This window comes from Festucalex cinctus, chromosome 17, assembly GCF_051991245.1.
Source record: "Festucalex cinctus isolate MCC-2025b chromosome 17, RoL_Fcin_1.0, whole genome shotgun sequence".
In the NCBI taxonomy this organism is placed as follows: domain Eukaryota; kingdom Metazoa; phylum Chordata; class Actinopteri; order Syngnathiformes; family Syngnathidae; genus Festucalex; species Festucalex cinctus.
In genome coordinates this window covers 5,512,151-5,528,043 of record NC_135427.1, presented here as the reverse complement: position 1 = coordinate 5,528,043, position 15,893 = coordinate 5,512,151, and the positions used below count along the sequence as shown (strand labels likewise).

The following is a 15,893-nucleotide window of genomic DNA, read 5'->3' as shown; positions in this document are numbered from 1 at the left end:
ACGTGGCCGGGTCCCTGTACCGCAACTTTGACACCAATGTTTTTAGACACGCTTCTCTATTTACACACACAATTTAAAAGAAAAATTAAAATACTTTCTTACAACGAAATCCGAGCAAGCGACAGAACCATAAAACAATTTACTGTCGCAACCATTGGAGCCTTTTATTTATAATCGTCTTGCCTCGATGAGTGAAGTCGCGACTGACCAATCGCATTCAAGATCAGCGTGTCTCAGCCAATAACATGTCTGTGGGGGGCGGGGCGTGCTGGAAGTTTCCTGATGTTAGCAACATCACCATTGCCTGACCTGACTTGTTTTGTTGACGGGCAAGATGGAGTTCCTTATGGGAAATCCGTACAGTACCCCAGTCGGGCATTGCATTGGTATGTAAAAAAAAAAGCACCAGAGAAACGATATTGTGTTCATTTATGCGATTATATTTTGAAAATGCATCGAATCCGTACCGATGTTGTTTACGTGCATGTTAGCATTAGGCTAACGTCAGTGCTCTTTAAAAACTATCTCCGTTAGCCGCCTAGCTAACGTAGTTACCATATGTTGTCGTTTCTAGCATTATTGCTACCAAAACATTTGAACTATTTTGTCGTTTGTAGTGCTTAGTGTGCCGTAGATAACATTTGCAAAGTCATTCGCTCGTGCGTTGACGTATTGAATCACAATAGCTACAGCTAAGTTAGCCAGTAGTTAGCTAAGCATTAGTCATCCCCTCTTATGAACTCTTACTCGCGTCTGAGAGGTGACTTAACATTTTTTTCCCCTCTCCCCACTTTATTTATATTCAAGAAAGAGCAACTGACGGATCGCTACCAAGTGAAGACTGGACGCTGAACATGGAAATATGTGATATTATAAATGAAACAGAAGACGGGTAAGTTCACAGAGAAAAATCAACACATTTAATAATCACTTCTTAGATGTTGTGGTAGCACACACACTTGCCTTATTTTATATTTGTATTATTTGAAGCCTATCTCTACTTGTGCAAATATGATTTCTGGTAGGCCCCGCTGCTTATCTCTGTATGGTTAAGCCGTTGTGTGAAGTTCAGAGCGTGTTTGATTAGTGAGTTGTAATTTGCCCTAGATGGGTCAAGCCTCTGCATGGCACACTTCTTAAATCTGAGTTTCTTCCTGTCTCGGTATTCATTGTATGAGATCTATATCCTATGTAGAACTAGTCAAACAAACCATGAGTTAATCATTACTACCCTCTGTATACAAGTTTGAGAGAATCATTGATTTACAGATTCCATCTCTCAATTCTGCTATATTATTCTACGTGTCGTCGTTAATTTTGAGGTGTGTGTTTGTGTGCAGGCCAAAAGATGCGATTAGAGCAGTGAAGAAGAGACTGAATGGCAATAGGAACTACAGGGAAGTGATGCTGGCTTTAACGGTGAGTGCAAAGCTGAGAATTACAGCGAACCATGGAAGGTTTGTTTGTATTTAAAAACACACTTCCCAGTAGGAAATATGCAAATTAATCTCTTCCAAAAGTCAAATAGTTGCCATCGTAACACTCTGCTTAAGATAAAAACTAAAATACATAAATAAGTGTGTACAACAAATATAAAACAAACTCATTATGTTCTTACCCATCACATAAGCATGTACACATACATAAGTCTTGCTGAAGGCAACCATTTTGCTTAACAAAACTCAATACACCTATTTACCGAATGGCAGGCAGGTGAGCCTCTTGCTGTGTACATACCACATTGTTCTTCTAATATTGATATCTACTTAACTGTCACTTTTTTAAATATTGGTCTGAGCAGCCAGGACAGCATTTTTGTACTATCACGATGTCACAATAAGTTGAAGCTCGGTGGTTTGACCTTTTTTCACCTCTCTGCTCCCGTTAGGTGCTGGAGACTTGCGTGAAGAACTGCGGCCACCGGTTTCATGCTCTGGTCACTAGCAGGGATTTTGTGGACGGCGTTCTCGTTAAAGTCATCTCTCCCAAAAACAACCCTCCCACTATCGTTCAAGACAAAGTATTGGCGCTCATTCAGGTAAGAAAAAAACAACAGCATCGTGTCACGCACATGCAGTTTGGTTACCTTTTTTCATGTGCCGCAATCGAGAAATGGTTATTTATGATCACGACAGTAAATGAGGTTTTTATGACACGTTTGAGGTTGTGCAGCAGCGCGCAAGGTGCAGTCAGATAAAAGCGAGCGTCTCTGGGGCTTCACCCAGCGCAGCTCATGTTACAGAGCTCAGCTCAGGTAACCTCGCAATGCTCTTATTTCCACCAGTTGGCCACATTATGAAGCCAGGATAGAAGCATAGCAATGTTTTTTATTTTTTTTCAAGCCATTAAGCCAGGGGCGTCCAAACTACGGCCCGGGGGCCATTTGCGGCCCGCCGTCTATCTTTTAGTGGCCCGCGACATATGCTAAAAATGGCATTTGACTCAGTTCAAATAAAATACAAACAAAAATGTTTGGAGATGGTCAAAGTAAGAAGGGAAGGTGTCGAAAAACAGATGCTATTAAGTTATTTTAGTTAACTAAAACTGACGAAAAAACTAAAATTCAAAAAACAATTTCGTTAACGAAATAAAACAAAGACGAAGATGCTTTTTAAAAAAAGAAAACTAACAAACTACATTTGATGTTGACAAAACTAACTAAAATAAAACTATAATTGTAGTAAAAATGTCCTTTGTTTTAGTCTTTGGTAATTTAATGCATGAGCCTTTGGGGATGATTTGAAATGTGACTTTTAGTAGTTTTATTTTGATATAATCCGGAATAATGACGTTGCGCCCATGGTGTTTTTTTTTTTTTAAATGTTGTGCGCGAGTCATACACATTAAAAAGAGAAAAAAAACTAAAACTAATACTGAAACTAACTAAACTAAAACTAAGCATTTATTAAAGAACTAAAACTAATAAAAAACTAATAGAACCCCCCTGAAAAATAATTAACTAAATTAAAAAAAACAACAACAAAAAACTCAAAACAAAATAAAAACTAAAATGAAAAATTCCAAAACTACATATAATAAACCTACTGCCATATTACAAAGAAACTGGTTTATGTACTGTAGCATTTTTCTAAATATGCAAAAGCACAAATTAATTATTTGCACAATTTTTATGACTTAACGCAATTTATCTTCATAACATTATGTGGCCCTTGCGTCCTTCTGATTTGTGGCCCTCAAATGAAAAAGTTTGGACACCCCTGCATTAAGCTAACAAGTTCAAAACAAGGCCTCTGATATTTTATTTTATTTTTTTGTTACACTGTCTTGTCTACACTTTATGTGATTAAATGTCATTTAAGTGTGGCAATAGCTCCTAAATGTTTTTTTTTTTTTAATGGAAGTTAATCTGCAATATTGCTCGCCTGCGATTGCAACTGCAGGCATGGGCCGATGCGTTCAGGAGCAGTCCCGACCTCACAGGCGTCGTCCAAATCTACGAGGAGCTAAAGAGAAAAGGCATCGAGTTCCCTCTGTCAGACCTGGAGACCCTCTCGCCGATTCATACACCTCAGCGGGTATGAGGACATCCCATACAAGCATTTGATTGTTTTTTTGTGTTGTCATTTAATTTGTTGCTTTGTCCCAGACCGCATCTGCACCGGAGGGAGACTCGACTCTGCATAAGTACAGCGCCCCCTCCCAGCCTGCTCCGCATGTTGTTCCGACAGCTTTCACCACACCTCAGGTTCCAAACATTCAGACGTCTGGAGCCATCAACCCAACACCTGAACAGGTAGTGTTTTTCAATGAGGAACTACGTCCAAACCTTTGAAATCTAGTCAAGGTCAACGATGATCCAAACACATTTTCACTGAAGCAACCCCTGATTTATTGGCTTTTGCAAGGTCCACAGAATATTGTGTTCTTTTGCTATAAAAACTTGAAACCTACCAAATTAAAATTTTGTCTCTCTTCTTTCATCAGGGAAAAAAGAAGAAGTAATTTTTTATCTCTTTTGCAGCAATTAGCATTAGAATATAGCTAAGTTTCATCACTATTCCCAAATCTGTTTAAAAGTGTGCGGAAAACAGCTTTGTTGCAACATGGCCCTGGTTGATCTCTTATACTTTGCTGCCACCTGCTGACCGTTTTTGTAATAACTACCATTGCCATTACCATGCTCTTCAGTTCAGAGGCTGCATCAAAGCCTTCTGTATGCTCTAGCATAATAATAAAACAAAAAAACAAACAAACATAAAAACGTATAAATACGTCTTTGGGAGAATGGTAATATTTAGAATAGAGCATATAAATTTTTTGGCAGCAAATGAGTTAAATATCATTTGAAACTCCTTTCAGAATTCTTTTGTTTCTCTGCCAGATTTGCAGACTGCGCAGCGAGTTGGATGTCGTTCGAGGAAACACGAAGGTCATGTCCGAGATGTTGACTGAGATGGTTCCGGGACAGGAGGACACTTCAGACTACGAGTTACTACAGGCAAGGAGCCCCTCGTCTTTTGAACTGCTCGCGCACGCGTGTCTCATTAGCACCTTTTCATACTGCGTGCGTTTCAGGAGCTGAACCGGACTTGCCGAGCCATGCAGCAGAGGATAGTGGAGCTCATCTCGTGCGTGTCAAACGAGGCAGTGACTGAGGAGCTGCTGCACGTAAACGACGACCTCAACAACATTTTCTTGCGCTATGAAAGGTGAGAACAGCTGAATACGTGACTTGGCGCATATTTGTTTAACATCCCGTGCCATTTTGCCACTGCAGATACGAGAGGTTCCGATCTGGGAGGTCTGCAGCTCAGACTGTCAACAATGGGGTGAGTCAGTACTCCAGGTGGGGGGGAACGTTTCCGTTGTCTGTCTGTCATTGAGTGCTACTGTTACGCCCGCGGCTGCATGATGTCTCACTCGTCGACATCGCTGCCTTTCAGCCTGTGTCTCGTGGGTTTGAATGTTGCCAGTCATCTTCGCAATGTCTGATATGTCATCGGGCGTTCACTGATTTGAATGCCAAATTAAATGGAAATGCAACAAAGACACTGTCATTAAATTAGGGCATGAATAGCTTTTTTTTTTTTTTTTTGGGAAAATCACCTTACAGATAATTGCATATATTTGTGATCAAGTTGTAATTTATCATTTTAAAAATGCGCACAAGTTCACAATTAGCCAGCTCTGAATATGGAAAGGAAAATGCCCTGTTCATTCTCACAAATATCTAACATGAAACGCTAATGCCATCTGGGAGCAGAAAAATGATCTCAACACAGATGTTTTTCACACACATTTTTAAAGTACACTACATAACTTTGTGAATTAATATGAAATTCAATGAACACAAACAAACAACCATATTTCTATTAGGCTAATTTTTTTCTGGTAACAAGAGTATGAAAGATGAAAAATTGTGCATTTAAAACATATAAAATGTGCAATTAATTTGTGATTAATCACTGGTTAATTATTGAACCCATGTGATTAATTGTGATTTAAAAAAAAATGGATTGGATTGAATCTATATAAGGAGTTTGACTTTTTTTTGTACTATATACTGTAATTTAATTCATTGAGATACACCTGTATAATTTAAGAAGATAATGATATAATCCATTTGATGTGCATTTGTTTTCAAATTCATTAGAGATGCACTCTGTATTACAGAATTCGACATTATCAAAACACTGTAAGGACATTTAGCTGCATCTTTGTTGGCTTTCCTTTAAATAAGGCACTGTATACATTCCATAGTTTTTGTGCCACTGTCAGGCATGTAACTGTATTCACTATCTCTTTTTTTTTTTTTTTTTTTTTTTTTTTTTTTTTTTTCCCCCCCTCCTGATCTTTTTCGTTCTCTGTTTCTGTGGCTAGCTGAGACAGGCAAGTATGATACTAATGTCAGCCTCCCTAAAAGACCAGTAGTCTGTTAAAAGGGAAGTCAACCCCCCCCAAAAAATGTTATTTACGATATGTTCCGTGCACCCCCATTTGTCTAAAAAGAGCATTCTTATTAACTCATTCGCTTGCAGCCATTTTCACATTTCGCAATCCCGTTCGCTCCCGGCTGTTTTACAGGACTTTGACTGATTTTGCAAGGCCCACAGAATATTGTGTTCTATTGCTATAAAAGCATGGAAGAAAGATTAGTCTCTTCTATCATCAAGAAGAAAAACAAAAAAAGTATATTTCAATTTTTTTCCATTGTGCAGCAATTAGCATTAGAATTTAAGTTTAATAAATTTTCACAAACCTATTTAAAATTGTGAGTAATTGAGCCTCTTTTTTTTTTTTTTTCAACATAGCCCTGGTTGATCTCTTATACTCTGCTGTCACCTGCTGGCCGTTTGTGTAATAACTACCATTTCTGCAACCGTTCTTTGCAGTTGAGAGGCTGCATCAAAGCCTTCTGTATGCTCTAGCATAACAGAAAAACATATAAACACGTCTTTGGGACACTAGTTAAAACATAAAAAACGTATTTATAAGTCATTAGGAGCAAAAGAGTTAATATTGTTTTTGTGGAATATAAATTAAGCAGCAAAATCCACTTTCCATTTTGCCACTTGCTGGTCGACTGAAGATAATAACATCACAGTTGCTCAGGTAACGACCAATCATGGCTAAACTTGCAAACATCACATGACCGAAATTCAGAAAACAGATGACACGCGATTGGTCGTTATCTGAGCAACTGTGACAAAATGGCCGCCCCTTGATATGGATCGAAACGGGGGTGGATTTCGGTGCTTAATTCATACAACAAACGTGTTTCGACTAGTTGAGGTGCATAGAACATATTGTAAAGAATGTTTTTGGGTTGACTTCCCGGTTGAAGTAGTCTTAGCCTATATGGACATTTGAAATCTGGCTACCCCGTTATAGCATGTCTTGTTAATGCAGCCTCAATGAATCTATGCACTTGATTGTGTTAAATGGCAGACAATGTCAGGTAAAGAACGTGACCCGAACAATCCGCTTTCCCCCATTTTCTTTTTTTTTTTTTTGTCTTATTCACAACATGATTCTTCTCTCTTCCCCACCAGGTGTTAAGTGAAGCGACAGAGGACAACCTGATCGATCTGGGCCCCGCCTCTCCAGCAGTGGTCAGCAACCTGCCCAACGCCGCCGCCCCAAGCAGCTTGCCGCCGAGCGTCACCGCCGGCGCCGGGAGACCATCCTCCCCGGCCACCTTGGCCTCTCGCCTGGCCGGACTCGGTACGGCTTCGGGATGCAAAGCACCAAAAACCGTGAGGAGTTTTCATTGACGTCCCCCTTGCAGATGTGGGCGGCGACAGCGTGAGCAGCACTCTGAGCTCTTTATCCAGCTGCAAGCCTCCAACTTCCCAGGATGAGTTCGACGTCTTCGCCCAAACCAGGACCGGATCGCTCCCGGAACCCAACAAAATGTAAATGAATTCCAACTACAATTCGGTGGAATCGTGACTTTGATACGACTGCTGTTGTTGTTAATCCTTGAATTCTCAGGACTCCGGCAGAGGACGGCCAGGCTGCTCCTCCTCCTCCTCCTCCTCCTGCTGCTGCTCCTCCCACTTTAGAGGTCAAAGAGCCGCGTGCAACAGCTGTGAGTCTCCCAAGTGAAACATTCTTTCATTTGTGAATTGGAGATGTCAAAGTCTGCACCCGGTTGCAAACATTACCAGATGCTACTTAGCCAAATAACAAATCAAGATAGCAGCTTGTTAATTCCGACCTTTTTAACAGAATCATTAGAAATATTTGTGTTCAATGATTGGTTGTATTTTCATGAACACCTACACCAACATGTTTCATCACTTTATGATTATTATTTTGCTTTTAAATGTATTTTTATTTGATATATTTCATTAAGTAACTTTCAATGAAGTCATATTCACGTTTGTGTTTTGGGGCTGGGTTTTGTTTTCTTTATTTTGTGGCTTTGCCGCCCCCACTGGGCCACCCCACGTCTGTTTTGCTGTCGCCCCCTAGTGTGTCGGAGGCCAGGCCTCTGTCATGGATGACATAGAGGAGTGGCTAAGTACTGATGTGGTGAGGCCATCATCGTTTTGGATTTTTGTTCTGTATTATTTCTGCATCCTCTCGACTTTTTTCCATTCTGTTTTCTCCCTTTTTGTCTCGCTACTTTTGGGAATATTTGTTTCTTCCTCTGCTCATTCCATTTTAACATCCTCGATGACTTTGCTAACACTCTTTTGTGGGAATCAGTGGTTATTAACATGGCAGCATAATGTAAAAATGAGCATCAATTACACATTTTTCATGCATTTAATTTGGCTTTATGCTCATATTGTTAGGACTTTCTTCCAAATAATACTTTTATTCTTCCACTTTTCTTGTAGTCTTTATTCTCGTAACATAACACATTTCTTTTACATTTTTAATATTATTAGTATTGTTCAAACACAAATCCAATTCATATGTATCTGCTTTTGCACAGTTTCTTCTCATGCTCATTTTACACTAATATGTAATCCTGTCATGTCTGTGGGTATATAATTCTCTTGTTGCACATTGGTGCCATTTTTAAGAACTTTTTTTGGGGGTGAGTGTTAATTGACCGGCAAGGGGTCAGTATGACACAGTCGTCTGACCGAACAGGTGAGCGTTTATTCGTAGAGAATGTTTGCATGCTGACTCTGAGGTTGCCTCCGCTATGAGCGTGAGCGTGTTTACAGGGTTCGCTATCACATTTAAAACACTTTCTCCTGTTTACAGAAAGGAGATGAAGGTGAGGAAGGCGTGACGAGCGAAGGTAAGTACAGCACAGTAAACTTCTACATCAATGCTAATTTGCAGTGTGAAAATACATAAGCAGGCTAACGCAACTTAGCATACATGTTGTGATCATTTTAATAGGTTAAAGATTATTAAAACACACTTAAACAAAAACCAAAAAAATATTCTATATTTTTTTCACTAATTCTCCCCCCCCAACCATTTTCACATTTCGCAATCCCATTCGCTCCCGGCTGTTTTACTGGATTTTGACTGATTTTGCAAAGCCCACAGAATATTGTGCTATATTGCTATAAAAACATGGAACCTATCAAAAGAAAGATTACATTCTCATCTTTCATCAGGGAAAAAAAGTATATTTCTATCTCTTTCAGTTTTGCAGCAATTAGCATTAGAACAATCAATTTTTCACAAATCATTTGCTCTGCTGCCACCTGCTGGCTCTTTGTCTAATAACTACCATTTCTGCAACCGTTCTTTGCAGTTGAGAGCCTGCTTCAAAGCCTTCTGTATGCTCTCACATTAAGAAAAACAAAAACAAAAAAACGTATAAATACGTCTTTGGGCCACTTAAAACATTTAAAAAATAAAAATAAAAAAACTAACGTATTTATACGTCTTTGGCAACAAATGAGTTAAGCACCAAAAAAAAAAAAATCAGCTAATATATATAATTTAGTCAAACAAAAGTGCCTTAATGCTAACATATAATGTAAAAAGCCATAGAGAGGCTAGCAGAAGTTAGCGTATATGATACGTAAAACACTACTTACTGTAATGTTTGGTCCATTGCATATTTTGATTCACCTGTATTGTTTCAGAGTTTGACAAGTTCCTGGAGGAGCGAGCCAAAGCGGCCGAGATGGTCCCCAACCTGCCGTCCCCCCCGAGTAACGAACCCGGCGCGGCGCAGGGAACCCCCAGCCGCAAGAAGCCCGACCGGCCGGAGGACGCTTTGCTCGCCATGTAGACGCGTCGTCTCCATTTAACGTGAGAGGGAGACCCGGACCGAGAGCCGTCCGATAACACGATTTCGATCCACATCGTCGTTGAAAGGGAATCTATCGAAAAGGGGAAAACCCAACAAAACGCTCTATTTTCATACGTTGCAAATTGTGTCTTCATGCTAGCATGTTGACCTCCCCGCATGCTTTAACACACGATTCGTCATTGAGGTTTTAAATTCTCCGGGGTTTATTTTTTTTGTCCGTAACATTCCTACACGAATATTGCGTTGCCGTTTCTGCCCCTCTCCAAATCGGCATGAGTTCGACTACTGTAAATGTGTAAATGACAAAAGATCTTGCGTGTATATTTCAAGCTGCGACTGTATGAGAGAAATTTAATATACAATGAGATTGTAATTTTCTGGCTGCTGTGTGATTAGGGACGATGCTGCAGAAGCAAAGGGAACGTTTGGCGTAGTTGGATGAAGAAATGCTTTATTTAGGGTACATTTGCCTTTTTTTTGTGTTGTTTAGTTGACTGGTTTTGTTTGTGTGATCAGCTGACAAGACGTTTATGGGCAGCTGTAAGGACCAAATGTGTTTTCCGTTTGGAAACGGACGTGAGAACGAATTCAAATCGGTCTCGTCCCCTTTTCGGCTTTTGTGTGCACTTCTGCGTTGACCTTTCCAGCGCCGCTATTTGTTCCCCACAAATGAATGAGACCTTTTCAGCTGTTGACGGTCGTGAACGCGTTTCCACGAGCTCGGAGCGAGTGTGCAATTTTTGACGGCGGCGGCACATTTTGAATTTGTACCGTATGCAAATCAGCTGAGGGAGGAGCACTTGGATGTAATTTAAAAAAAAAAAAAAAAAAAAAAAAAAGTTAGGGAGTGTTGAAATAATTTATTTGTAATTGTACCCCCTTCAGATGAGTATTTTAACCGGTTTTATTGTGCTCAAGGAAAATATATATGGGGAAATGATCTATGTGAGGACAATTGTTTATTTTTGTGGCTTTTTATGGAGTCTTGATATGTTTTATACATTGCTGCTGGCTGATGTACGTAATGTTCTTGGATCTGTTGGTGTTGTTGTGGTTTGAATGTAAACGCGTATCGAATCGTCACTTATCATGGGAGTCATGAAGGATCCATCTTTATTGTTTTAAGTTGACTGGCGCGTCCTCCCCTCGCAGATCTTTCGGTAGGCGTGCGAGAAGTGTGTCAGGAAAGTTCCAGGACTGGTGTCACAAAAGACAGAAATCCTGAAATATTTGATCAGTGCGCGAGTTGAGGCAAAATTTGCGAGTACTTAGTACTTTACTGATACACCTCGTACGTTGCAGGTGTGCCGTTAGCCTGTTGTGAGTCGGTTGATGCCAGTGTGTCGTCTTTGGAATATGTATTTTTGTGTGCTTCACTGGACACTCGACGAGAGATGCTGATGTGCGTCTGGAGGTGTGTGATTTTTCTCTTTGTGTTTGACATCTGCATGAACTAAATAAAACCTTAGCAGTATGACATCTGACTAAGTTTTGTGGGTTTTATTAATGACCTATTAAGTTGACTGGCGCGTCCTCTCCTCGCAGAGTTTGAGTTTTATGTTAAAAAAAAAAAAAAAAAAAAGACCATGACCACCAGAAAGTCTTTTTTTTTTTTTTTTTTTTTTTTTTAAACATTTTTTTATTTATTTTTTTAATGGAAAAAAAAAAAGACCACCTAAAGCAAGGCTTTTTTCCCCTATCAAAAATTACCATGTATAGTAAGACCTTTAATTCGTAAGGCGGTAAGGCTAATTTTAAATTTAAAAAAAAAAAAAAAAAAAAAGAACATGTACACTAAGGCTTTTTTTTTTTTTTTTTTTTTTTTTTTACTAGTAAAAAAAAAAAATGACCATGTAGAGTAAGGCTTTTTTTTAAATTAAAATATGACCATGTATACTAAGGCTTTTTTTTTTTTTTTAAACTAGTAAAAAAAAAAAAAAAAAGACCATGTATAGTAAGGCTTTTTTTTTTTTTTTTTTTTTTTTTTTACTAGTAAAAAAAAAAAAAAGACCATGTAGAGTAAGGCTTTTTTTAAAATTAAAATATGACCATGTATACTAAGGCTTTTTTTTTTTTTTAAACTAGTAAAAAAAAAAAAAAGACCATGTATAGTAAGGCTTTTTTTTTTTTTATTTTTTTTTTTTTTTTTAAACTAGTAAAAAAAACTGACCATGTATAGTAAGACTTTTTTTTTCTAACAAAAAAAATGACCATGTATTTTAAGGCTTTTTTTTTTTCAAACAAAAAATGACCATGTATAGTAAGGCTTTTTTTTTAATAAAAAAATGACCATGTATAGTAAGGCTTTTTTTGTTTTGTTTTTAACTAGTAAAAAAAAAAAGACCATGTATAGTAAGGCTTTTTTTTTTTTTTTTTTTTTTTTTTTTTACTAGTAAAAAAAAAAAAAAGACCATGTAGAGTAAGGCTTTTTTTAAAATTAAAATATGACCATGTATACTAAGGCTTTTTTTTTTTTTTAAACTAGTAAAAAAAAAAAAAAGACCATGTATAGTAAGGCTTTTTTTTTTTTTTTTTTTTTTTTTTTTTTAAACTAGTAAAAAAAACTGACCATGTATAGTAAGACTTTTTTTTTCTAACAAAAAAAATGACCATGTATTTTAAGGCTTTTTTTTTTTCAAACAAAAAATGACCATGTATAGTAAGGCTTTTTTTTTAATAAAAAAATGACCATGTATAGTAAGGCTTTTTTTGTTTTGTTTTTAACTAGTAAAAAAAAATGACCATGTATAGTAAGACTTTTTTTTTTTTCTAACAAAAAATGACCATGAATAAATAGTAAGGCTTTTTTTTCCTAACAAAAAATGACCATGTATAGTAAATCTTTTTTTTTTTCTAACAAAAAATGACCATGTATAGTAAGGCTTTTTTTTTTCGAACAAAAAATGACCGTATAGTAAGGCTTTTTTTTCTAACAAAAAAAATGACCATGTATAGTAAGGCTTTTTTTTTCTAACAAAAAATGACCATGTATAGTAAGGCTTTTTTTTCTAACAAAAAATGACCATGTATAGTAAGTCTTTTTTTTTTCTAACAAAAAATGACCATGTATAGTAAGGCTTTTTTTTTCTAACAAAAAATGACCATGTATAGTAAGGCTTTTTTTTTTCAGACAAAAAAACGACCATGTATAGTAAGGCTTTTTTTTTTCTAACAAAAAATGATCATGTATAGTAAGACTTTTTTTTTTCTAACAAAAAAAATGACCATGTATAGTAAGGCTTTTTTTTCTAACAAAAAATGACCATGTATAGTAAGGCTTTTTTTTTTCTAACAAAAAATGACCATGTATAGTAAGGCTTTTTTTTCTAACAAAAAATGACCATGTATAGTAAGGCTTTTTTTTTTTCAACAAAAAATGACCATGTATAGTAAGCCTTCTTTTTTTTCTAACAAAAAATGACCATGTATAGTAAGGCTTTTTTTTTTCAACAAAAAATAACCATGTATAGTAAGGCTTTTTTTTTTCAACAAAAAATGACCATGTATAGTAAGGCTTTTTTTTTTCTAACAAAAAATGACCATGTATAGTAAGGCTTTTTTTTCTAACAAAAAATGACCATGTATAGTAAGGCTTTTTTTTTTTCAACAAAAAATGACCATGTATAGTAAGCCTTCTTTTTTTTCTAACAAAAAATGACCATGTATAGTAAGGCTTTTTTTTTTCAACAAAAAATAACCATGTATAGTAAGGCTTTTTTTTTTCAACAAAAAATGACCATGTATAGTAAGCCTTCTTTTTTTTCTAACAAAAAATGACCATGTATATAGTAGGCTTTTTTTTCTAACAAAAAATGACCATGTATATAGTAGGCTTTTTTTTTCTAACAAAAAATGACCATGTAGTAAGGCTTTTTTTTTCTAACAAAAAATGACCATGTAGTAAGGCTTTTTTTTTCCAACAAAAAATGACCATGTATAGTAAGGCTTTTTTTTTTTTTTACAAAAAATGACCATGTATAGTCAGGCTTTTTTTTTCTAATAAAAAAAGGACCATGTATAGTAAGGTTTTTTTTTTGTTTTTTTTTTTAAACTAGTAAAAAAAACTGACCATGTATAGTAAGGCTTTTTTTTCTAACAAAAAAATGACCATGTATTGTAAGGCTTTTTTTTTCTAACAAAAAATGACCATGTATAGTAAATCTTTTTTTTTTTTTCTAACAAAAAATTACCATGTATAGTAAGGCTTTTTTTTTTTAACAAAAAATGACCATGTATAGTAAGACTTTTTTTTTTTCTAACAAAAAAATGACCATGTATAGTAAGGCTTTTTTTTTCGAACAAAAAATGACCATGTATAGTAAGGCTTTTTTTTTCTAACAAAAAATGATCATGTATAGTAAGACTTTTTTTTTCTAACAAAAAAAATGACCATGTATAGTAAGACTTTTTTTTTCTAACAAAAAATGACCATGTATAGTAAGGCTTTTTTTTTTCTAACAAAAAATGACCATGTATAGTAAGGCTTTTTTTTTCTAACAAAAAATGACCATGTATAGTAAGGCTTTTTTTTTTCTAACAAAAAATGACCATGTATAGTAAGGCTTTTTTTTTCTAACAAAAAATGACCATGTATAGTAAGGCTTTTTTTTTTCAACAAAAAATGACCATGTATAGTAAGCCTTCTTTTTTTTTCTAACAAAAAATGACCATGTATAGTAAGGCTTTTTTTTTCAACAAAAAATGACCATGTATAGTAAGCCTTCTTTTTTTTCTAACAAAAAACGACCATGTATAGTAAGGCTTTTTTTTCTAACAAAAAATGACCATGTATAGTAAGGCTTTTTTTTTTCTAACAAAAAATGACCATGTATAGTAAGGCTTTTTTTTCTAACAAAAAATGACCATGTATAGTAAGGCTTTTTTTTTCTCGACAAAAAAACGACCATGTATAGTAAGGCTTTTTTTTTCTAACAAAAAATGATCATGTATAGTAAGACTTTTTTTTTTTCTAACAAAAAATGACCATGTATAGTAAGGCTTTTTTTTTTCTAACAAAAAATGACCATGTATAGTAAGGCTTTTTTTTCTAACAAAAAATGACCATGTATGGTAAGGCTTTTTTTTCTAACAAAAAATGACCATGTATAGTAAGGCTTTTTTTTTTCAACAAAAAATGACCATGTATAGTAAGCCTTCTTTTTTTTCTAACAAAAAATGACCATGTATAGTAAGGCTTTTTTTTTCAACAAAAAATGACCATGTATAGTAAGCCTTCTTTTTTTTTCTAACAAAAAACGACCATGTATAGTAAGGCTTTTTTTTCTAACAAAAAATGACCATGTATAGTAAGGTTTTTTTTTCTAACAAAAAATGACCATGTATAGTAAGGCTTTTTTTTCTAACAAAAAATGACCATGTATAGTAAGGCTTTTTTTTTTCAACAAAAAATGACCATGTATAGTAAGCCTTCTTTTTTTTCTAACAAAAAATGACCATGTATAGTAAGGCTTTTTTTTTCAACAAAAAATGACCATGTATAGTAAGGCTTTTTTTTTCTAACAAAAAATGACCATGTATAGTAAGGCTTTTTTTTCTAACAAAAAATGACCATGTATAGTAAGGCTTTTTTTTTCTAACAAAAAATGACCTTGTAGTAAGGCTTTTTTTTTCCAACAAAAAATGACCATGTATAGTAAGGCTTTTTTTTTCTAACAAAAAATGACCATGTATAGTAAGGCTTTTTTTTTTTCTAACAAAAAATGACCATGTATAGTAAGGCTTTTTTTTCTAACAAAAAATGACCATGTATATAGTAAGGCTTTTTTTTTTCTAACAAAAAATGACCATGTATAGTAAGGCTTTTTTTTCTAACAAAAAATGACCATGTATAGTAAGGCTTTTTTTTTATAACAAAAAATGACCATGTATAGTAAGGCTTTTTTTTTCAACAAAAAATGACCATGTATAGTAAGCCTTTTTTTTCTAACAAAAAATGACCATGTATAGTAAGGCTTTTTTTTTTTCAACAAAAAATGACCATGTATAGTAAGCCTTCTGTTTTTTCTAACAAAAAATGACCATGTATAGTAAGGCTTTTTTTTCTAACAAAAAATGACCATGTATAGTAAGGCTTTTTTTTCTAACAAAAAATGACCATGTATAGTAAGGCTTTTTTTTTCTAACAAAAAATGACCATGTAGTAAGGCTTTTTTTTTCCAACAAAAAATGACCATGT

At 35.3% G+C, this 15,893-nt stretch overlaps 1 protein-coding gene across 2 annotated transcripts; it reads left to right on the top strand.

Annotated features, from left to right (window-relative positions):
* The first annotated feature begins 260 nt into the window (after positions 1 to 260).
* tom1l2b (target of myb1 like 2 membrane trafficking protein b) lies at positions 261 to 11,181 on the top strand. Of its 2 annotated transcripts, XM_077501599.1 has the most exons (15): positions 261 to 386; positions 808 to 892; positions 1,341 to 1,419; positions 1,889 to 2,038; positions 3,402 to 3,536; positions 3,608 to 3,754; positions 4,343 to 4,459; positions 4,537 to 4,670; positions 4,739 to 4,790; positions 7,014 to 7,185; positions 7,250 to 7,376; positions 7,456 to 7,552; positions 7,939 to 7,998; positions 8,686 to 8,722; positions 9,528 to 11,181. In XM_077501599.1, the coding sequence occupies exons 1-15, from the start codon at positions 335 to 337 to the stop codon at positions 9,674 to 9,676; spliced, it is 1,593 nt and encodes a 530-aa protein (XP_077357725.1). In that variant the 5' UTR covers positions 261 to 334; the 3' UTR covers positions 9,677 to 11,181. The 2 variants fall into 2 exon arrangements, with proteins under 2 accessions (XP_077357725.1, XP_077357726.1); XM_077501600.1 differs by lacking the exon at positions 7,939 to 7,998.
* Positions 11,182 to 15,893: the final 4,712 nt, after the last annotated feature.